This window comes from Lontra canadensis, unplaced genomic scaffold, assembly GCF_010015895.1.
Source record: "Lontra canadensis isolate GAN:19392208 unplaced genomic scaffold, GSC_riverotter_1.0 scaffold35, whole genome shotgun sequence".
Taxonomy (NCBI): domain Eukaryota; kingdom Metazoa; phylum Chordata; class Mammalia; order Carnivora; family Mustelidae; genus Lontra; species Lontra canadensis.
In genome coordinates, this window is record NW_022631029.1 from 13,628,110 (window position 1) to 13,653,554 (window position 25,445).

General features: G+C 37.7%; 1 protein-coding gene across 4 annotated transcripts in view; it reads right to left on the reverse strand.

Moving 5' to 3' along the window:
* The window catches only part of ERC2 (ELKS/RAB6-interacting/CAST family member 2), a 907,860-nt gene that overhangs the window by 518,092 nt on the left and 364,323 nt on the right, over positions 1-25,445 (reverse strand). For all 4 annotated transcript variants that reach the window (XM_032868346.1, XM_032868345.1, XM_032868344.1 and 1 more), the window contains exon 7: positions 9,015-9,182. In XM_032868346.1, coding sequence (XP_032724237.1) covers positions 9,015-9,182 — 168 coding nt within the window. The remainder of the gene's footprint in view (positions 1-9,014; positions 9,183-25,445) is intronic.

The window sequence follows — 25,445 nt, forward strand, 5'->3', positions numbered from 1 at the left end:
TAAAGAAACCTTAAAAAAAAATCCATCATGCTGAAATTAAGTAGAGAAATAAGATCTTAACCCAGAAGCAAATATTTATTTAAAAGAGAATTTGCCTTCCCTGGCTCAGGATCAGCTCTCTCATTGAGTAAGAATCAGTTCTCAGCATGATCTGGCCCTGAACTGCGTTTTGAAATAACACAGATAATCGCTCCTGCCACTTGCAAGTCACAAGGGACTGGAAGAGAATATTTATAATATGGAAGTCAAAGTGACTCTCAAACCTTAATTATAAAATATATTTTATTGCTAGAAGACATAAAAAATAGAAAAACTTCTAACTGTAAAAATTTTTCCTCAAATGGGGCAGGGGAGTGTGGTCCATTTATATTAAATTACATTTACTTCTAATTCCACCAAATGCACTGTGTTGCCTCTTCCACTCAAATCTTTGCAAATGTTATTCTCACTGCTTTGATGGACAACATCTTGTAATCCCTCAGCTCTTGATTTAGTCATCAACTTTTCCAGAAGTCCTCCTTGACCATTTCTACTCCCAATACGTGAGGAACCCCTCCTATGTACACCATGTACCTGGCTGGCATGGCACACAGCACACATTGCCCTGTAATTGAATCTTTGGTGTGTTTTGTTTTGTTTTCTGAGTGTGAGCTCCTAAAAGGCAGAAATTATATTTTCTCCAGTAGCTTATGTAATCCCAGTGCCTGTAGGGCATCCCAATCATTACAGATGTTGAATATGTTCTGTTGGATGACTGGATGATACAAGGGGAGCGAAAGCAAGCTGGCCAGAATAAGATAATGGTACCTGAGGCCTCAGATGTCACAGGGGAATGAAGAGAAGAAGAAGGAAAACTGTCATCAGAGCCTAGGCCCTGTCACTAATTAGCATTGTGACCCTAAACAAGTCACTGTTTCTCTCAGGACCTCTGAGTCCTGAGTGGAAAAATGAAAACACCAGACCAGAAGGGTCCCAGGTTTTCTGCTCTCTCATATCTTTCTGTCTTTAGTGTTGTCCATGCTTCATCAGCATCCCTACTTTTACATATCTTTTTAAAGTCCAATAATATTGGGTTGTGTTCAGTAGAGCCAGGGGGTAGGGGTACCTGGCTGACTCAGTCAGTTAGGCATCTGACTCCTGATTTTGGCTCAAGTCATGATCTCAGGGTCCTGGGATCAAGCCCCATGTCAAGCTCCATGGGATTCTCTCTCCCCTCTCCTTCTGCCTTCCCTCCCCCCACTCACGCTCTCTATTTCTCCTAAGATAGATAGATAGATAGATAGATAGATCAAACCAATAAGCCAGGGAGTAAAAAGATCCACCTAACTGAGGACAGTGACTGTAGTTGATGAAGGAATGCATGAATGAATTAGCAGGCTTCCTTAAATTTACTTGCTCCATCGGAAGGATAACTTTCTGCTTCGTTTGATAGCAAAATATCATTTCTTCAATGTCATTGTTAAGAGAAGGGCAACTTCAAATCCCTTAGCAATCCATATGAAAAAGAAGGCTGGTAAATTTACTGCTTCATAAAGAAGCATAGGTTTACCAAAGAGGCCAGTCACATCTCTACTCAAGAGATGCAAAGTGATCTTCAAAACATAACTTCATTGGAACAAAATGGACTTCCTTTTTTTTCTTTTTTAAGATTTTTATTTATTTATTTATTTGACAGAGAGATCACAAGTAGGCAGAGCAGCAGGCAGAGAGAGAGGGGGAAGCAGGCTCCCTGCTGAGCAGAGAGCCCAATGTGGGACTCAATCCCAGGACCCCCAGACCATGACCTGAGCCGAAGGCAGAGGTTTAACCCACTGAGCCACCCAGGCGCCCCTGGACTCCTTGCCAATAGAATCAATTGGTTAAAACCGCCAACCTGGTTTTTGCCTAGGTCATTGCTAACATTGGGCAAATAATTCCAACCAAGAATAGGAGGCACACATGCTTTCTGATTCCTTGTTCTGTGAAATTTAATTAGTACTAGAAACTTTGTCACCAACTTCAAGCCATGATAAAGATACAATATATTAAATGATGCCAGAACAAAGATGTTCTGCTGAGACCCACCAACATGTAAACACCAATAACCATACAAACACAGAATACATGTAGAGGCTTTGTTACATAATGCAGTAAGTTAGGATTTTCTTATATTTTCTAGACTGAAGAGGTACTTTTCAAAAAAAATTGGCAAATCACGAACACTAATCTAGACAATACATTTTAGCTGCAAATATTTAAGCAACACATTAGTTAAAACTACATTCAGCCCACAATGAATAATATTTTCTCATCTCAAACTACTAGATAAAATATATTTAAAAATACTAAATGTGAATAGATACATCAGATTTTTAGCCCCCAAGGCAACTAAAATCAAGCACATTTAAAAAGAAGATTAGCCTTAAGGGTCACTTTTCCAAATGACTAGAACACTGGCATTAAGCCAAAGAAATTTAAACTGGGTGATACCTGCTGGGTGACCCAACACTGCTCTGTCCAAATAAGATGTTTTATTTCTATTATATATTCCCTAGACCACAGCTGACCAGCACCTCTCCCTAAATTAGTTGATATGATCAGTGTGGTCAAAACAGTTTTAATAATTCTAATAATTTTAATAGTTCAAGAATGCTATATATACATTAAAAATATAAAAGGAGAAAGTAATAGTAATAGTTCAAATATTATACATGCTCATATGCACACATACAAGATGTCTACCTCTATAAACTTCTTATAATGATGCCAGAGAAAAAGTATAGCTGAAAATGTTAATTAGAGTAGCTGATTAATAATATTCAGAAATATTAGAGAGAAAAATGTCCATTAAACAAAGTAAAAATCATTTTAAGGAATACTATCTCAAGAGAGAGCCAAGATGAGTTGGACAGTCCATACATGGGAAGAAATGGATTCCTGTAGAGTCCTTTCTGGACTGGATAATTATTTGGTTTGGAGGGCAGATGTCTCTTGTGCATTGCAGGATGTTTAGCAGCACCCCTGGACTCTACCCACCAGATGCTTGTAGCAATCCCCCCCTGCTGTGACAACTAAAACTATGCCCAGACATTGCCAAATGTTCCTGGGGGTGGGAAGGTTGTAAAGGGTCTCCCAGCTGAGAACCTTGCCTTAGAACCACAAGGATCCTACTTGCAGCTCCAACCCTTGGATGCCAGCCCAGTTCCCGGCTTTAGATGCAGAGTGAGCCCACCTACACCAAGGTCAGATGGTAGGTAAACAGCTTACTGTAAAGTGGAGCAGCCTCCCAGACTACTTCCTCTTGGGACTAAGTGAGGAGTCTCTCAAATCATGAATTCATCTGCGACTCATCCTGGAAAGCTACTTAGAAGCCTCTAATCACCTTTTGGGGTCTTGTTCCTTTAAGCCAACTACCAAAACAAAGTGAAACTACTATGATGGCAAAAATGGTGCAATCCTTCGAAAACGAAGCAGCAAAAAATATCCAATGGCTTAAAATGGTACATAAAGAATCTCGTGGGGGAAAAATAAACAGAAACTGAAACTGAAGGTCATCACAATCTTTTTTCTAAAATACAGCTTAATATATATATTTACATATATTTTTAAATTCCTAAACTGATGTTGTATTTTATTAATTTAGTTGATTTCCTATTTTTCATCACACTACTTAGTAACTTCATCTCTGTTCATTTGGTATTAAATATAGGCATCCTTGTATGTTAACCTCGGGTAAATTGCTCAAATTATAGTTTAGCTAATCTCTAAAAGTTAATGATCCCACTTGCTTCATGAGTGGGGCAGGATCATAAAATAGAAAAACACCAGAATAGTGTGGTGGTTAAGAATAGCTCCATCACTTCCCTGACGTGTGACTTTGGACAAGGTACTCTTTAAACCAGTCTCTCATTTTAAAAATAGGGAGTATGATAGTACCTATTTGCCATTAGGTTTGTTATAAGGACTTATAACCTAAGGGTGCAAAACTTTCAGGACAGTGTTTGGTGTATAGTAAGAGCTCAATCAGCAGCAGATAATCCTTTTGTTATAAAAAATTATCATTTGCATGGTCATAATTAAAAATGATCATGAATAATCAATACCTTCATTTTTTCACTCTCACCAGAATACCATGGCTCTAACAATCCAGTAAGTTAGAAGTGAGAACTGGAGGAAGAAGCAGTATTCTCTGCAAAACAAGACAGTATTCTTCATAAATGCTACATTTTCTTTTTATTAAAAAGGAAAAGGAAGCAAGAGTTCCCTTACTCAAGCCTTAACACCTTGTTTATCTTGTCAGGGTAATAGAACCAAGGTTTGCGATGTGGATAGGACACCAGTCATTTCCCCATCTTGTTTTATGACCCATGGGATGGTTCCAACTTGTAGCCTACATAGAACATACTGTCCTGGAAACAAGGAATGAGTCTGACATTTCACTGGGACAAAAGACTCCTCTCACAGCTAACAATATTCATGGGTCAGGAGTGGATCTCAAAGTAATTTCTCTTTCCCCAAGTACTCATTCGTTAAGAACTTGCCGATATAATTTTCACCCAATGTGTGTTGATTGAGGACCATAACCTGCCAAGAACTCTGCAAGAAGCTGGAGGAATCTTGATGACTACAGTTGGGGCACTCACAGAGATTAGCCATGGAGCGAGGCCAACATTCAGTAAAAGGATGCAGAATTTCAAACTGAGCCAAGAAACAGTTCTTTAAAAGTATAAAACCTCTCCCCAGCCTGCAATGTCAGCAAAGACTTCCCTGAGTAAGTGACACAAGAACTGAGTGGAAATCTCTTGGAACCACATTCCCAGATTCCTTTTATGGCAGGTCTGGTTAGATCCTGCCAATGAGAGGCACCTGTGTGAAATCTAGAGCTCTCTCCCAGGACTTGAATCTTAATCAACAGCATGATGTAAGAGCATTGGGAGGAGGGTGAAAGGGGAGCCATCGGCAGAGAAGATGCCTGACCAGACATTTCTGGTTAGTGCATCTCTCCCTTCTCTTGGTCTCCTACAGTTGTCCTGATTCTTCATCATTCCTAATCTGGTTCCACGGACCAGATACTGGGGCTCTGGATATCCTTGCCATAAATTCCTTTTTGCTCAAGGTAGTCAGAATTAGCTTTTACTATTTGCATCCATCAAGCAATTTGCTTCAGGTAATACACCATGCTGCTCTCCATTATGCATGTCTATCTCCCCAACCACACTGTCAGGTTCCTGAGAACTGGAGAATGTCTTATTTCCCCTTCGAGCCTCTACGATGTAGAGTACTGACTGCCTGACACATAAGAAACACTCAGTAAAAGCAAAAAGAATACAATTTTCCATATGTTCAAAAAATAAGTGATTTGCCAATAATAAATATAAAAGTGCAACTGGATGTTTAAACATCAAGCAAGAGCTCAGTTCAGTTAAAAAGTCCTCCATAACTTACATCAACTTTACACTAACATGGAAATCTCTACGTTCTAGAATCATCTCCTCAGATCCTGTTTTTTGATAAACTTCATGAAGAAACCTAGTATGCTAATAACCATACTCCTGTAGCATCCTTGCTTCTGAGCTTATCATTATTCAGAATTTTCACTGCCATACTTCCAAAATGGCAGACTAAAGCTGCTGAAGTAGGCAAGTCCATAGACGCCACCCCAGAAGCCAATTCCACTCACCTCTCCCTGCCCTCTCCAACCCACAGGGCAATCCATGAAGCCACATGGGCAGCTAGTGAACTTGACTTCCAGAGAAATCACCATCTGTTTTTCTACTAATAAATAAAGTACCTCTGCTCTATAAAATGGGACTGAAACCTAGAATGAAAATGGAGATAGAATTTTTGTCGAATTTAATGGCTTTTTAAAAATTTCTTGGGTAGTAAATTTATGTTGCATGAGCTACGTAACAGTCTGAATTTGATCTGGTTCAAATAATGCTACCATGTCCTATAATCCTGGGCACTATACACTTTCCAAATGTACACTGTCATCAAGGTTTTATGACATTTCCTACAAAAACTCAATAGCCAGGTAGCACTTCATCAGATGAAGTCTGAATTCAGGTATGAGAACAGAATACAAAGGCTGCAGCTTGAAAACTGTGCTGCTCCTCTGACTTCAGCATCACAGCCATAAGAGGATACTCTACTGAACAATTTTCATACCTGTACATTTTTGTCCCTTACTAAAAGAACTCCATGGCTGGGAATTATGGAGTAGAGCCAAAAGTATGGCAGTAAAACCAAAATCCATGCTCAATGACTGCTCTTTTCCTACAAAACCTTGCTCAGAGATACTCCGTCACCCGGTTCTCTGTTTATTCAACTTCACTTCCTTCTTCAAGTAACAAAATGCTCTGAGCACTGTGTTCATGCCTGCTGCCTCATCATGTGACCTATTCACGTGGCTTATGGAGGACACAAGATTTCTGAGACCCAGGACTCTAAAGGCAAGAATGACAGATACGAGGTGCAAGCCTAGCTTCGCCAGGTTAAACATGGCTATGAAAGGAGCATACCCATTTCTATTGGCATCAAAACACAGTGCTGGTTGCCAAAGAGTCTATAAGAAAGAAATATTAAGTAATACTACATGTCTGACATTGACATAAGTTTATTATTTCTTCCATGCCAACACACCCTAATCCAAAGCTTATGCTGTTCCAATCCAGGCCTGCCCTAAAACAGCCAATTATGCTAAATGTGGTCAAAACTCGAAGGAGTCTCCAGTCCCAAAGACAATGTTTCATTGGCCCATTAGCTTCTGTATTAGTTTCACATTTTGAGCTGGTTTCTGAATTGTGTGCATTACTTCTTTGGGGATTATCTCTCCTTTACATGGCAGGTATAATAGAACTCCTTCCCCCACACTAGGTTGTCAGTGGTATTATTTCCTTCTCAAATGGATTGGTTAACACTCAGTGAAAAAAAAAAACAAACCTGAAGCTCAAGAACTGCTCTGAATACACATGAAATATTTCCTAATCCATTATCTACATGGTTTAAATAAGTGGGATTATAATCATGTTCCCAAAGGAGCCATAATATACCATTGGCTTTGTTCTAGAACTTCCAAACTAGTCCCACACCTTTGAGCCTTGCTTTTGGAGCAAAGTATAAAATTTTGCAAAATGTGCACATCAGAAATGTCATTTGTCACTTTTGCATTGAAAGTACCTTCCCAAATTCTTTACCGAGAACATCAATGTCATTTATTCCTCAAGAGTCAGAGCACTTAGTCTCAACTCCTTGTAAAACAAGCAATTGTGATGTTCTTCATTGATTGACACCTGGTATCATCATAAAACCTGACGTCCAAAGGAAAATGAGGCTTATTCTCTCAAATTGTTATAACCACTTTATTCTATTTTCTCAAAGACAAAAAACCAAAAGACTTGCATCTAGGTTGCATGACCTTGGGCAAGCCTACCATAGGCTTCAGTGTCCTTCAGTTTCCTGGGGTTAATAACTATACACGCCTCAAAGGATTATGGTAAAAAAATAAGTAAACATTGCATATAATGAGCATAGCAAAGTATCCAGCATACAGTGTTCAACACAAGTTCAATAAATGTCAGCTTTTATCATTATTCACTGCTGGGGATTTTAAATGAAAAGTTTTCTTTTGAATCCTTAGTACCTGCCCCAAGAATTGCCATTCTGTCTCTCTGTTAGTCCTATCTGCCCTTGATAGCCCCATTGATTCAAGGGTCCTTGGTCACATCTTCTGAGCTCTCTTCTATACATCTGTACCAATTAGCTGGAGTTGCAAAGGGAAGATCAAACTACCAGAGCCTTGTCTGTAAAGATTTCAACAGAAATGAATTAATAATATGATCCATCAGATCACCAATACCCTGAGAGTGAGGATGGAAGCCACAGGGGCTGGGGGTTGCTTCAGGGGCATGTGACTTATATAGCAGCACAGGGAAGGCCCCATGCTCAGAAGAGCCCTGGGCTTGGTTTCATGCTCATCCAGAAATTCTCAATAAAGTGTGAATGATTTTCATTTTGCAAAATTATGTAGGTGGTTACTATGACTGGAGAGTTTTGATCAGACTGATATAAACTGTTTCATGTTTTAAAAGGCCTACTCCAGCTTTTATGTTCAGAACAGCCTATAGGAAAGGTACGGATGGAAACAAAAAACGGCTAGGATGTTGCTGGTATAAACAAGGTAGGAGATGATAGTGGCAAATAACACCAGAAGGAGAGGCCAATTAGAGTTCATTTGTCAGCAGCTGTAGCCTGGGTGCCCAGCAACATGCCTGTTTATGGCAGCGTCCCAGCCAGCTGGCTCCTCCTGCCCACCACCGGTTCCTACCCAGTTTCCATGCTGGTAGAACACGGGAATTGAAAAAAAAAAAAATCAGGGTGGATTCCTCAAATCTGGATCCCTTACAACAGAGAAAATGAGCTGCTGAGGGAAAAAAAGAAAAGAAGGGCCCTAGCTAGATCAAGCGTCTTCTGTGTTAGGTGACTGTAGTCAGGAGCTTATTATATATTGTCTCATTGATTCCAGTTAAGTAATAGAGGTAAACAATAGTCATCACTCACACACACACACACACACACACACACACACACACACAAAATCAGTATGGGCTCAACAAGAGTAAGATGTACTAAAACATACATAAATAAAAAATGCATCTAAAATATCTTAACGACCCGCAGAATACATTGCGCAACTTAAAAATAACTAAAAATAACTAACTTTTCAGACTTGTAATTATTTTAGATGTATATCCATATTTGTATAATTATCTCTATATTTAAGCTAGAAAATATAGAAAGAATCATCACTATTTAGTTTTCAGGTAATCAAATAGAAAATTCATCAGGCTATGCTAAAAATGGCATGATACAACAAACAGTAAGTTAAATACCAGTACGTGAAAAGTTTATACTTCCTAATCTAAAACTTTAAAAAAAATAGTTTCTTCTCTTCCATGTGCTCAAAAATTTCTCTGAAATGACAGAACATGGATGATTCCAATTCCCAAGCTAAAGGGCTTATGTCAGCTACTCACCTTCTTCTGAAGAACATTGATTTTTCTTTCCTTCACTTCTAACATATCCTTCATGTCTCGAATCTCTCCGGCCAGTGTCCCCTTCTCTTCCGTGAGGTCCTGCAGCTGTTTTGTTTTTTTATTGAGAAAAGATTCTTTCTCCTCCAGTCGTAACCTCAGCGCATCTACCTGAAGTCAGGAAAAAGAAAGAAGGGGGCAGTTTTACACAGTGGTCATCAGTAACCGTCAGTCATGCCCTGGAAGGGAGTGGGACAGCAGTGTGCCTTTTCAGCACAGCATGGTCGTACCATTGCTCATGCTCATCTCAATGCCATGTGTTTTAACAGCCTGTATTTCCCTTAAAGTCCCATTGTGTGTGTATCTGAACAGTGATGCTTTTTTTAAAATCAAAAGTTTTTATGAAATAGTAGTATGTCTCCCTGTTACGAACCCATAAGCTGGAAAACAAAGCACATTGATAATCCATTGTGCAGGGAGGGTACAACCTTGCTCAGGCTCTGCAGCATCCTCCAAGAATATGGAGAACACAATGAACCATGCCACAGACATCTGGAAGAACAAGACTGACAAGTAGAGAAACACTCCTGAATTAGAAAAATACAGGTTGCCAAGAGGAAGGAAATGCTATGGAAATGACCATTCTCCAGTGTTATGAAAGAATGCTTTCCAAATATTAAAGAAACAAAAAAGATACAAAAAATCCTATTTCTACCTTAGCTCAAAAATTAGATTATTACAATTCCTGCTTTTCAAATTCAGTAATAAAATGAGGAAACCTAAGCTTTATTTTTCACACTTAATATTCCAAAGACCAAGTGCAAAAAAAGTTTACGTGGGTAACGTGAGATTTGGGGGTGATGGGAGAATTTAATCCTCACCCTCCATACCAGAAATTTGATGGATAGTAGCTACAGCAACAATCAAGAAATAATGAGTTGGCTAACTGAACATAATGAAAACAAACAAAATAATAAAAATTAAATTATGTTTGGGAGGAAAAAAAAAAGAAGAAGAAGAAGTAGTAGTGAGGCAAGCATGTTACTTAGAGATACCAAAATAACCAGGCAAAAAGAGTTAAAATAGGTTTTCTTGGGGAAGAAGAAATGGGATAGGGGTAAGTAGGGGTCTGCTGCATCTCATCACAAGTCTTTTTGAGCATTTGTCTATTATACTACCAGCAAATAAAATTTGGACCAAAAAAAAAGACAAAAATGTTAAAAAGAAAAAAGAGGCAGGAATACCATAATAAGCCAAAATAAATAGATATATAAATTCTATCAGGACACAGATTCAAAAGGCAAGTTGGCACACTGGAAAAGACACTTTGGTTTTAGGCTGGGTTCTGCTTCTATCTAGCTATGAGGATTAGGACAAAAAACCAGCCCTCCAGCCTCAGTTTCCCTATCTATAGAACAAAAAGGGTGGAACCCCCTAAGTGTCTGACATTTTTTTATGTTAAAGGCAAGAATCAGTCTTAGGTAGAATACATCAGGAAAGAATGATGATATTAGAAATAAAGTTATCAGGGGCGCCTGGGTGGCTCAGTTGGTTAAAGCCTCTGCCTTCAGCTCAGGTCATGATCTCAGGGTCCTGGGATCGAGCCCCACATTAGGGGTTTCTGCTTAGCAGGGAGCCTGCTTCCTTCTCTCTCTGCCTGCCTCTCTGCCTATTTGTGATTTGTCACTGTCAAATAAATAAATAAAATATTTTTTAAAAAATAAAAAAATTTAAAAAAAAGAAAATTATCAGAGTAGAAACTCCCTTTTTTACCCCTTTCCAAGAAAGAAGCACTAAAGTTGTGTTTCTAAATGTCAAGGGTGATGGGAGGTTGATGAGTAGAGAGTTTTTCCAGTTTTTGTTCTAGAAAGGAGGTCCCAGCAAGGGAAGGGGTGAAACAAATGCTTGAAGCCCAGTTGGTAGAAGGACCCTGGCCACATTATGAAACAAGATGGACATTCTGTGACCACACAAGGTGGAAACAGTAGATTCCTTAAACATCTGATGGCCATGCCTCTTCTTAGATAAGAACCATAAAAATCTAGGGGCTGGGAAGTGAAGGGGATATAGCCACTACTATAATCTGGAGTGCCATCTTTTATGTATAAACTAAAAATCGCATTTTTTTTTTTATTTTTTTTTTTTTGCCATATAGGATGAAACCCCAAAGAGATGTTATTCTAGTTTGGTAGATGGAGAGGACTTGAAACAAAGATAGGTCATATGAGAATCTGGGATGCTTAAGCTTTAGTGCAGCTGGCGTGAATTTTCATTTAGTCAAGGGAAGATCCCCAGGACATGAATATCCCCTTCACTTCCCAGCCCCTAGATTTCTATGGCCCTTACATAAGAAGAGGCATGGCCATCAGATGTTTAAGGAATCTGCTGTAGTGGCTAGAAGAGGTTACATTCAATTGTAGAGACTTCCCACAGGCTGACCAGGACTCAGTGTGAATCTGAGAAGAAACTGTGGTCCCATTAGTCCTGCATTCTAGCTGTCAAAAATGGATGGTCTATATCTGGAGTAGAGGAAACACTCAACATTCAAAACTGTGATATAAATAAATTACAACATGGGAGGTAGTAAATTGTGCTGGAGAGAGTTTAGAAAAAGACACTCTGTAATGATAAATAATATGCTTAACATTTACTGTGCCTTCTTGCCACAAGTGATCTACTAGTGTCCTGCCACATCTTTCTGAGCTTAGAAGAGACACAACCCTAGGTGTAAGAATATTTCTCCAGGAGTAAGATAGAGAGTAAGGATGGCCACAATCAACACACTGCTCACAACACCCAAACTCTAAATGGTAGGAAACAGCCTGTGCCAGCTAAGGTTTTCTGTTTGGGAATTTATTTTCCATGCACCCAAATGCATTTATTAGTTTCAAAGGAATTTTAATCATGACCTTCAATCACTTCAGCCTACCCTTATAGCTTTGCAGTCTCTTAGAATCAAGACATGAGGTTTAAGGGTCTATTTTTTAAAAAATAAAACTTTGACCTGAACTGCATCCAATTCTAAACCAACATTAGCCCAGTTTGCAGTAAGCAAGTATGACATCATTTCTAAAAATCAAATTTTAACTTCCAGATGGTGCAAAACCACAAGCAGGCACACAAGCCTCCTGATACACAGAAGTTTAAATACAGGGAAGATCAGGAAAGAAAGAATACAGTCAATTAAAAATTTGAATATATATTTCCAAATTAGGTTCTCCTCACAAATGTCTGGACTTCACTCAACAGTGTATATCATTTATAAAAGAATCAGAAAAGTCTTGACGGTTAGATTATATTCCAACATCAGGTAGAGACATAAAAGTTAAAATGTTTGGGAATATGAAATACCTTTCTCTGCCTCTTCACTCAACACCAAATAATTTTAAGGGCCTTGACTCTCTCTCTCTTAAACTTTGGCAGTTGACTCAATAATAAAACTTGGCAAGGCAAAGAACACCATCATTTCCCAGAAAAACAAAAGAAAATTAGAACTATATGATATAGTCAGCACACAAAGACCCATAGGCTGAATTTCCAATTTTTACATATGACTTAACCGCATGGGAACTAGTCACCTAAAGTTAAAACTAGGACAATCTTTTCATTTAGGAGAATTACTCATTTCCTTCTGATCCAGTTGTATGTGTATTTGTGTGTGTGTGTGTGTGTGTGTGTGTGTGTGTGTGTGTGTGTGTGTGTATGTGTGTGTAAGCGCTTGTAACTTATGAAAATTTAACCTTTTATCCGGCAGTATAAAAAATTAAATATTTGTTATCACTTCAGCTCCAGGTACTAACTTGAAAGAAAAGGACCATGGTAATAAAATGGGCAAAAATTGCCAAAATCAGAGTTAAATATTATTAATCTTTATGTCAGCACCCAGGAATTATAAGCAGTTCCAATGGTGAGGTATGTTTCTAGAAGTGCTATACATAAGCTTCCCGACCTTTCTGCTGTATTTTGCATAGGCTTCGGAAACAGTTTCAATGTTGTGACCAAACACTAAGTGCTACTTGATGTGCCATAAATAATTTTTAAAAAATCAAACGTAAAATGACTACAGCAAAACTTGAGAAAATAAAAAAAAAAAATTTTAAAACCCTTGAGAGGGGAAAGGAGCCACTTGAAAATTTTCGCAGATTAAATACAATTTACTTGACAACACTTCAGGAATTGAATAAACACACTATCACAAAGAACAATTTTAAAAGAAAATGAAACTGGAACACTCACAAAACTCCCAATATAGTTTTATTTCACATTCAAAATTTCGTTTGTTTGTTTTTCCTAATAGCAGACTTGGATTAAGGGTATATTTGAATTTGATTCAACTTGCAATCATTCAAATGGGGAGAAAGTTTCAAGTTGAAAGTATGTATGATGTACACAGCCTCCAAAGACCCAAACACTAAAAATAACCAAAAATCGAAAACTTGCTATTGTGGTAACCACTAGTTCTCACTCACATCCAATTCTCCTTTCCTTCCTGAACCCAGGGAAGATCTCCCTTCCCAGCCCCTTGCAGCAAGATGGGGGTATGTGTTTTATTCATGAAATGTAAGCAGAAGTGACATATGTCACTTCCTGTCCATCCATCCCCACATTCTTTCCCTTACTCAGAGATCTTGAAAGCTACATTTTCCAGATGGTAGAGCTGTAAGATGGTAGAACCCCCATAAATCTGGATCCAAGTGACCATGAGAAGCAGGGTCACTCCCTACCTTCTGTTGCTCTAATCCTCAACCCTCAACATGGGCTGGATTTACAGTATCATGTGTCAAACTACTCAGAGATTATTATAATTTCCACTGGTTTTGCTAAGGAGTGGGTACCTTAAAACTAGAAAGGTCTTAGAAATTGCTACAAACCTAAAAGAAAAAGGGCCATTATTCCTCCCTTTACTCCTTCTATGTGTAGGACCTCAAAATCTACTTTCCCCTAGCCTTTCACCCCAAATCCAAAGAAGGGGGGTAAAGACAGAAAGCAAGGACAGAACTAAATGGAGCAAGTAGCGGAACCCTGGGGAGTGGACACTAAGGTCAAATGTCAAGATCTTGGGAACAGAGAGAAAAAGATCAAAGAGGAAGAACACTCTGAAGCACATTGGTTTGAACTTCCATTTGTATAGTAAAGTGGCCCAAGTGGACAACTCTGTTTTGCGAAAGTCTCTGCATTGCAAATATATATGTTCAAGACGCCCATGGTAATGGCCACAGACTTACCCATAGGCCTCCCAAATTTCAGGAACACAGTAAGGTGTTAGAAGCAAAATGAGGATAATAACAATACCTCCTTCATCAAGTTATTTTGAAGATTAAATTAAATAAAATGTAATGCACTTAGCACAGTGCCTGGCACCTAGAAACACTCAATAAATCTTCGCTATTGTTATTATACTCTTCTGCTTTCTACAACTACTAACCCAGTGATTTATATACTGTAGGAATGCAATAAAGATTGCTAATCAGCAGCCCTCAGGAAAAGTGGAGACTCAGCAAATAAGATTTTGTGCTCTGACAAGTAGCATGGTGTTATATTGTCTGTCATTTACTTTAAAATATTTCAGCATACACCGTATAATGTGTGTGTGTGTGTGTGTGTGTGTGTGTGTGTGTGTGTGTGTGTGTGTAGGGGCTTAAGGGTGGGTGGGTGGATGGGTGTATTTCCCAACTGGAAATAAATTCTCTAGGGGTAGTTAATTAGCCTATGAAAGACTTTAATTAAAAGCTGGCATGCCATAGTCAGCTACCAAAAGTTCCAAGATACTCTTTGTATTTGATGAACACCTGAAATCTGGTCAATTAACATAATTGATGTGAAGAGTGATTTTTCCTTGGTGATGTGAGTGGTGTTTGAGATGTATAGATTGGCTAGAAATGCTACACAAGTACTCCTACTCTCCTAGGAACAAGATTTGAGATGGTTTGTCCAATGTAGATATGATGTAAGCCTCATCTGTAATTTTAAATTTTCTAGTAGCCCTGTAAAAAAAAAATAAAAATAAACAGGTAAGATCACTTTTAATAATGTATTTAATTTGGCCCACTACATCCAAAACATTATTTGACCTGTAATCAATATGAAAAATATTAATGAGGCATTTTACATTCTTTTTTCTTCAAAATCCAACATTTATTTTACCCTTTCAACTTATCTCAATTAGGACAAGCCACAATCCAGGTGTTCAATAGCCACATATGGCTCATAGCTATCACTTTGGACAGTGCAAGTCTATGACTAGTAAGCACAAAAGTTTCACCTTTCGATTTCAATATCCCCTGCATAAAAATGCTTTAGGGTGGATTCTGGTCCAAACAAGGTTGGCTGAGCTCTACCCAGAAAATACCATAGCATTGACCCAGCTAGTAAACCATTTTTGGCCTCAAAAGGATGGACAGCAGGAACTTGAAGGAGCACTTTGAGAGGTTGTGAAGTACTACATAAAGGCAAGGTCATGGGGCATGAATCCTACAGTCTTCCTTGTCTAACCATCCCTGATCTTTGTCAAAGAAGAACCACATAACTGTCAATGACCTAACTGGTTGGTGATTCTGTTACCACAGTCTTTCTGAAGTCTTGTTGAAGAGAAGAATTTAGAATAATCATTGCTTTTTAAAAACTCTTTTTATACCAATCCTAATTATAGCAAAAGTTACCTTTCAGAAAAAATGTCCTTCAGCAGCTGTACCATCAAACACCAGCTATATAGATGAGGTTATGTCTATCTCTTACACTATGCTTGGTTGGGTTATGCCCTTCTACTCTTGGATTTCTGCAGCTATTTTGATTTCAGATTTTTCCTCTCTGTAGGAGCTTTTTAAAAAAATATATAATAACTAGAATACACATTCATTTAATAAATATTAAGAATCGATTTTGTACTAGGCATTGTTCTAGCTTAGACATACAACTTTTTAATAAGGCCATCAGGTCTATGACTTATTGAACCATATATTCGTAAAGTTGGAGGTGAGGTAGAGCAAACAATGATTATGTCAATATCATCAGTAAACACAATTTTTAGAATAAGTGGGAAGTAATACAAATATAAAATCTAAAAGCTTACATAAAATACTTATAAAAATGGAATGACAAAAGGCTGATTTGTGAATATTTGTGTTCATTGGTGAAAATGTATATGTTTGTGCTTGTATGCACACAAAATTATAAAATTCATGATTTAGCAAATATCAGCTATTGTAAATCAAACCTGGAAAGACACTTTGGTATTCAGTAAAATGGTATATTTATTTTTTTTTTCATAATCTATTTTTTTTTAAGATTTTATTTATTCATTTGACAGACAGAGATGACAAGCAGGCAGATAGGCAGGCAGAGAGAGAGAGGGGAGAAGCAGGCTCCCCGCCGAGCAGAGAGCCTGACGCGGGGCTCGATCCCAGGACCCTGAGATCACGACCCAAGCCGAAGGCAGAGGCCTTAACCCACTGAGCCACCCAGGCGCCCCTAAAATGGTATATTTAACCAATAGCTGCTCTTTACTGCGCAATCTTAGAACACTAAATGGTCTTCACTGATCTTTATGAACAGATGATGTATTTTCTCTTTTAAAAAATTATTTTCTAGCTCTGACCATCAAAGAGGCTTCTTTAAGAAAGGAGAGCCTGGGTGACTCAGTCAGCTGAGCAACTGCCTTTGGCTCAGATCATGATCCTGGGGTCCTGGGATCGAGTCCCAGACTGGGTTTCCTGTTTTGCAGGGAGTCTGCTTCTCCCTTTGCCCCTTACTGCACTCATGATTCTCCCTCTCTCTCACTCTGTTTCTTTCTCTAATAGGTAAATAAATAATCTTAAAACAAAAACAGATTACAAAAAGTGACTACTTCTGTGTCAATGAACACCTAACCAAAATGCTCAGACTGTGGTCTTTAAAAACCGTATCTCACTAAAAGAAATCGGTTTCATGGTAGAAATGATTAATTTTAGATCTGTAGCAAGAAACATACAAGGTAAATATAGTTTATTTTGTTGAACCAGAAAGCATGGAAATTATTAAAAGCCAAATAGTCTTTTTATTGGTCATGCATGGGACAACTGGATGCTGTTATATGAATAGACAGGAGGCAGGAATGGAGTCTGGGGACAGGTAGGGAGCTACAGCAGTCAACCAGAGGAGAGACAGTAGCTGCCACAACCAGGATGGAGGTGACAGAGAGGAAGACCTAGGCTGTACTTGAGACATATTTTGAGATACAATCAGAAGGCAGCTGGCAGAACTAAGGGTTTATATGTATAGGGATGAAAGGAAAGAAGGAATCAAAAATAATTCCTGGCTGAAGCAACTCTTTGGATAATGCAACTATTGCCTGTGCAGGGAAAGATTAGGGAGAATCAGACTTAAGGGTGGGAAAACAAGAGTCTGAGATTAAGTTACACATAGTTTGAGAAGCAAGGAAACATCTAAAAGGTAAATGGCTATATAATTTGGAAGACCCTGACACAATAGACCTGAACTACAGTCTAATTTATGTATGGATAAGCAGTCCTGTACTTTTATTTACATTCCTCCCAAAGACTAATTAGGACATCTACTGCCCATTTAAAATTAACTCCCACTTAAAAGCAGCAGTTTGAAATCAAGTTAATAAACACTTGTAAAAAGATGACATCAATACCACTGAAAACCAAGAGATATCCCTTTCCTAAAAAGATTCCTTGTTTTTTATCTTTATTTTTAAGGTCTCTCTTCTCCACACAGTTATGAGTAGCAAAAGATTTGGTCATTTCTTTTATGCCTTTAAGCTCCTCAAGGGGAATGTCAATGATGTATTTACCGTCATGTTGCTCACTCAGTCAGTAGATTGATAATGACTGGGAATAATTGGACTACATGGTTCTGCTTCTGTGGGCTGGCTTACCTTTAGCAATCAAAAGCTTATGCATTTGACCAAGGCAAAAAACCTATATTATATTTTAAGATATTTAGATAGCACGAAAAGAAACAATAATGGCTATATTATAAAGTGCTTCATAATTTACAATATACCTTTCTCCTAAATTATAAGTCTGTGCCCTTATACTATTTCAACAGAAAAACTAAAATTCAGGGATATTTAGTATTGTATAACCACATGCTGTGGGTATAAAAGTTAAGTTACAATCAGCAGCTTGTTAATAACACAGTTGAGATTTTCAGGTTGTAAAGATGCATTTTGTCTTACCTACCTGTCAAAAAATTTTACTCAAGACCCACATGCCACCTACTTGAAGAAAACAATGCTTGGTTAAGAGTGCTTCGTATCACCCACATGGAAGAATTTGTATCATATGTGGGTTAATAATCCAGCCAACTTTATAAAGCCTGTTTTCATACTTAAGTTTTTGGCTACTTCTTACACTAAAATTAGGTGGTTTTAAGTGACTAGTCCAAAGTTCAAAATTTAATGTTCAGTTCAGTTCCAGCAAATTTCTGAAAACACATGGGAATTGTAACTCATGTGTTAATACTTAAAGTTTTTGTTAATAAAACTTCCAACACTAACCTTACCTCATTGAACTTACCTCACTGGTTTTTATGCTCACTATAAAACTATAGCTGTCATAATATTTTTGAATTACTACAAAAGGAAGTAAGCCATTCCAAAGTCAATGTTATTTTGCAACATGATGATAGTTATAAATTCAAAATACTTAAAACCAATTTGCAAAGCTATCAATCTTAGTACCTCCTAACATTTAAAAACCTCATCTTCAAAACATTCACTATTATCAAAAAAACAAGTTTAAGAAAACACTATGTATCATTCATATTGTACCTTCCCTTCAAGTAAGCACTTTATATTTAAACAAGAAGATGCATTTTAACATGAAATTTTAAAATACTGTTTCTATTTAAATATGCCATGAACTTTGTAAACTATCACTGAAGCCCAAAGAACTAAAATCACTGATAATTTAGTACCCAGATTAATAATTTTATGATCTCAAAGTCAGTGCTTTTCAATAAATCCAGATAAGTAATCTCCATCTTGTTTGTCAATGACTGAGAAATAAGGAACTGTAGTCATTTTATTTAAAGGATAATTAAACCCATATTTTAAAGTCATATCACTCAAATCAAGACCCAGAAGACTCCAGGAGGATGGGCACTGTGATCAAGGATACGTTAGTTTGCTACAAGAATTGTTTTATATTGTCTTTTCTTTTTGGTGATTATCTCAAAAGTTAAATCAATTTTTTCTGGATCAAAAAATAACTCCTTATAAGCAAGAATTGTTAAAAGATTTCAATATCTGCCTTTGTGTTTGCATTTAAGATTCCTTTGGGGGTAAAATGGAGAAAGCACAAAAGGACTTCTTATTTCTCTGATATGTTCCCTTAAAATCTTTGCCATCAGACATCATGGTGGCCATGCAAACAAGGGGTTCATCAGAACTACAGAAACAGCAATCTGAGAAAGTAGGGTATCTCACAGAACACCACTATGCAGACCTCCTTTACTAGCACCTGAGCCATAGTGGTTGGCACCATATTCATATCAAGTATAAATTAATGTCTAGCAAGTAATCTTTTTCCATATAAACTTAATATCATTAGTTTAAATTTTATACACTTTGGCACTATATTTTCATTTAGTGAGTGATTTTGATTTGGCTTCATAGGTCTGTAAGTTATAGGCATGCCTAGTCTTCTCTTTGTACCTAATTAAGTAACAAAAGTAATAATTATTACATTAAGCAATACTGAGTGTCTACAACATTCTTTTCATTTTTTTCTTTTAAAAGGAATGTATTTTTCTTCTCAAGTGTAAAACAAACTGCTCTAAGTAAATAGTATTTATTCTTTGAAATCTTCCTGGGTGCTGTGCAAATATTAAATGGAGGAGTAGAGGTGTGTTCCATGATCAAGCTAACTGGGGAAATGTGGCTAGCTTTCCTAATTTATGGTAGACATTACTATACTAAAGTTTTGACATCCCATAACAAAGATCTTACCTAACTCGCCTTTTCCTGCATCTATTTCAGCACAAAAACCTTGATTTTCTAAGAACACATAATATCTTTCAGAAGTGTTTAGGAAAGATTGTTCTCGAGTATCTTTTAGCCATGAAATTTTAAGTCATGGCATAGATATGAAATGTTTGAGTGTGGTGAGTTGAGGACATACCACTTAATTAGACTCAGAAGGCCCTAGCTCAGAGTCAACTGAATATTTTCAAGATATCCCCTGTACCTCATAGTGTGATGCAGCACGGTGTCTTATGCATTCCTCGGGGCCACCTGGGAGGGAGTTATTGTTTACAAGTAATAATAACACCGAAGCTCTGAGGGCCTGTAGAGCTATCTCAGTAGATTGCATTAAAGCCCCATCTTCTGGTTCAACATCCACTCCACCAGGCTGCTTCCAGGTTCATTTATGACTCTGCTGGCACTTGGAGGTGGAGCCTTTGCAGAAATCACTTGCTTCTCAGGGACTCAGGTACCACCTCTATAAACCAATACAATTTTGTTCAATGGCCTCTAAAGTCATTATCAACCCCAAATTTTTATGATGTCTGAAAGTGAGTGATCCAGATACTAAAACATATTGGTTGATATCCAAGATCTATTAAGAACTCCTCAAACTCAACAACCAAAAAACAGATAACCATGTCGAAAAATAAGCAGAAGACATGAACAGACACTTCTCCAAAGACATACAAATGACTAACAGACACATGAAAAAAATGTTCATCATCATTAGCCATCAGGGAAACTCAAACCAAAACCACACTGAGATACCACCTTACACCAGTTAGAATGGCCAAAATTAACAAGACAGTAAACAACAAGTGTTGGAGAGGATGTGGAGAAAGGGGAACCCTCTTACACTGTTGGTAGGAATGCAAGTTGGTACAGCCACTTTGGAAAACAGTGTGGAGATTCTTTAAGAAATTAAAATAGAGCTATCCTATGACCCTGCAATTGCACTACTGAGTATTTACCCCAAAGATACAGATGTAGTGAGAAGAAGGGTCATCTGTACACCAATGTTCATGGCAGCCATGGTCACAATCACCAAACTGTGGAAAGAGCCAAGATGCCCTTCAACAGACGAATGGATAAGGAAGATATGGTTCATATATACAATGGAATATTATTCCTCCATCAGAAAGGATGAATACCCAACTTTTGTATCAACATGGACAGGACTGGAGGAGATTATACTGAGTGAAATAAGTCAAGCAGAGAGAGTCAATTATTATATGGTTTCACTTACTTGTGGAGCATAAGGAGTAACATGGAGGACGCAAGGAGAAGGAAAGGAAACATGAATTGGGGGGAATCTGAGCAGGAGACAAACCATGAGAGACTGTGGACTCTGAGAAACAAACTGAGGATTTGGGAAGGAAGGGGGTGGGGGAATGGGTGAGCCTAGAGGTGAGTATTTAGGAGGGCACATATTGCATGGAGCACTGGGTGTGGTGCATAAACAATGAATCTTGGAACAATGAAAAAATTAACTTTAAAAAAAAACCTTGGTAATTAAAAGAGTTTGGCATTGATTCAGAAAGACAAAGAGGAAATCCAAAATAGATTCACACACTTATGGAAATTCAAAGACTTATTTATTTATTTGAGAGAGAGACAGAGAAGATCAGGGGGAAGGCAGAGGGAAAAAGAGAACCTCAAGCAGACTATGCAGGGCTCAATCTCATGACCCTGAGATCATGACCTGAGCCAAAATCAAGAGTTGGACACTCAACCAACTGAACCACCCAGGTACCCCATACTTATGGAAATATACTATATGATAAAAGTGAGATTTAGATTCAATAAAGAAAATATGGATTATTTAATTAATAATGACTGAAAACTATCAACTTAAAAAAATAATAAAAATAAAGACTTAACTAACTCCTAATCACAAAAATAAATTCCTAAGAGTTAGATGTAAAAAACTTAAGCCATGAAAATTCTAGAAAAAATTATGGGGGCTCTTCTTTTTATTTCCAAAGTATAGTAGTCCCCTCTGATTTGCAGAGATATGTTCCAAAACCTCCAGTAGATGCTTAAAACCATAGATAGTACCAAATTCTATATATACTATGTTTTTTCCTATACATAGGTAACTATGATAGAGTTTATAAAATTTGTAAACTAGGCACAGTAAGAGATTAACAATAACTAATGTCAAAATATAATAATTATAACAATAATAAAACTGATGTGAATGTGGTCTCTCTCCTTTTCCCTCTCTCAAAATATTTTTTCTATCATACTCACCCCCTTTTGTTTGTGATGATATGAAATGATAAAATGCCTACATAATGACATGAAATGAGGTGAATGACATAGGCATTTTGACACAGCATTCCTACTGAATCTCTGAAACCATGGAAAGAAAAACTGCAGATATGTGGGGGAATACTCTATAGAAGTACTTCCTCAGCAAGAGAAAAAGCTCAAATACCATAAAGGAAAAGATATACAAATAAGACTAAATAAAAATGAAAATGTCTTCATGAAAAAAGACAAAAGGCAAACAAGAAAATATTTGCAAAAAACAAATATAAAATGCAATGTGAGTTCCAGTATAATAATGTTTCCAACTTAGAATGATAGAAAGAATATGTGCTTATGTGTACATAGAATATTTCCAGAAGAGCACATAAGCAAATAAGTAAGAGTTTGTTGAATATCTAAAATATGCTCAGTTACATAAGTGATAAAAACAAGGATTAAATTAAGATTAGTCAATTACAGTTGTAAGTTAACTAGGGCACCCCACTGACTGTTCTGGGGAGCTCAGAGTAACATAAATCCAATCAGGCCCAGAGTTCCCAGGAAATCAACTGGTCATCTGCCTTTCCAATTGACCACTTCTCAGGGCAGAAATGCTGCAGTTAGAGGAGAAGGCAGGGGCACAATCTTTCCTGAAGAATTATTTATGGCAGTACATATTATAACTGCCAAGACTTTATCTAGTATATTATTAATACATTGTTCAAAGCCAAGTAAGAGTAATAGCTGTATGGAGAAGCTCTTAAGCTAGACTCCTCAAATTCACATCTTAGCCTATTAATTATATATAATATACACTTACATATAAATAATGATATATGATAAAAAATAAAATACATTATTTGCAGCCATATATTATATTACACAGTGGCAAATAGTAACTCTATTCTCTGTCCAATTCTAAAATGCTCTGGAAACTGGAGCACATCCAGAGAGACAGCACTCAGAGACACCTCTGGGAACAAAGGAACTGGCTGATACCATTTCCCTCCTATGCCCCTCAGCATTACTATAGGCCCACTTGTGGGAACCAGTTCAGTATAGATACTCCCTACTTAATACAACAAGCCCCACACTCCACAGTCAGTGGAACCACACCTGCTAGTCACGCTTGCCTCAGTCCCAGCACACCAGGCCCCCTCCCCAAGAAGATCAGCCTAAACCCTTGCTCACACCAAATCTCTCTATGGGGAAGTTCCAGCAGTGACGGCGACAGGTCTCATTTCACAAGTAGACCAGACCACACCTAGTTAAAACATGTCATTCAGACCAGTGACCAAACACTGCCCACAACAAGCAAAAAGAGCCTCTGCAGATGACTGGCTTGGAGGATAAAGTGGCCAGGACAAAACAGCAGAACATAAGCAGCACACACTGGAGACATTCCCAGAAGTGCCAGACCCTGGGGAGAAGGGGATGCCACATGGCAGGAAACTACTTCATAAGGCTATCACTCTCAAGAACAGGAAATGTAGATGACTTTCTTAACACAGTAAACAGGCACAGAGACTTAGACAAAATGAGAAGACAGGGAAATTTATCCTAAATGACAGAATAGGACAAGGTCATAGGCAGAGATCTAAGTAAAACAGATATATGTAACATGCCTGATAGGGAATTTAAAGTAATGATCATAAGAACACTCACTGAACTTAAGAAAAAGTAGAAGACATGAGTGAGATACATAACAAGAGAAAAAGAATAATCTAACCTATCAGAGATAAAGGGCTCAATAAAGACATGAGAAACAGATTGGGAGGGAAACAAATGATAAGAGACTCTTAATCTCACAAAACAAACTGAGGGTTGCTGGGGTGAGGGGGTAGGGAGAGGGTGGTTGGGTTGTGGACATTGGGGAGGGTATGTGCTATGGTTAGCGCTGTGAAGTGTGTAAACCTGGCGATTCACAGACCTGTACCCCTGGGGCTAATAAGACATTATATGTTAATTAAAAAAAAAAAAGATATGATGAACATGCCTGATAGAATGAATCGCAAGATGGAAGAAGCAAAGAATGAATTAGTGACCTAGGAGACAGAGTAATGGAAAGTACTCAAGCTGAACAAAAGAGAAAAAAGTGGAATTATGAAAAATAAGAACAGACTTAGGGAACCCAGTGACTCCATCAAACACAGTAACATTCATATTATACGTGTGCCAGAGAAGAAGAGAGAGAAAAGGGGGAAGAAAATTAATTGAAAGAAATAATAACTGAAAACTCCCATAATCTGGGGAAGGAAACAGATATTCAGATCTAGGAAGCAGAGAGAACTCTCATCAAAATCAACAAAGGCAGATCCACACCAAGACATTTGCAATGAAACTGGCAAAATACAGTGATAAAGAAAAATTTTGAAAGCAGCATGAAAAAAAAAACAAAACAAAACAAAACAAAACAAAAAAAACAGACAGTAACTTACAAAGGAAAACCCACAAAGCTAGCAATGGATTTTTCAGCAGAAACTTTCCAAGACAGGAGGTAATGGCGTGATATATTCAAAGTGCTGAAGTGCTGAAGTGCTGAATGGGAAAAATCTGCAGCCAAGAATACTCTAGCCAGCAAAGGTATTATTTAGAATAGAAGGAGAGATAAAGAGTTTCTCAGACAAACAAAAATTAAAGCAATTCAAGACCACTAAACCAGCCCTGCAAGAAATATTAAAAGGGACTCTCTGAGTAGAAAGAAGAGACCAAAAGTGACAGGACTAGATGGCTTTATAGACAAATTCTAGCAAACACTTGAAGAAGAATTAATATCTATTCTTCTCCAACTATCCCCCCACCAAAAAGAAAAGGTAAAGGAAGGAAAACTCCCAAATTCATATTTGACAGCATTACCCTGACACCAAAACCAGAAAAGACACCACTGAAAAAGAGAACTACAGGCCAAAATCTCTGATGAACATAGATTTAAAAATCCTTAACAAAATACTCATAAACAGAATTAAATAATACATTAAAAAAATCATTCATTGTGATCAAGTGGGATTTATTCCTGGGTTGCAAGGGTGGTTCAATATTCACAAATCAATCAATATAATATATCACATCAATAAGAGAAAGGATAAGAACCATATTTTCAAATAAAATCTTTGAAAAAAAAAAGGGGGGGTGTCTGGGTGGCTCAGTGGGTTAAGCTTCTAACTTCAGCTCAGGTCATGATCCCAGGATCTTGGGATCAAGCCCCTCAT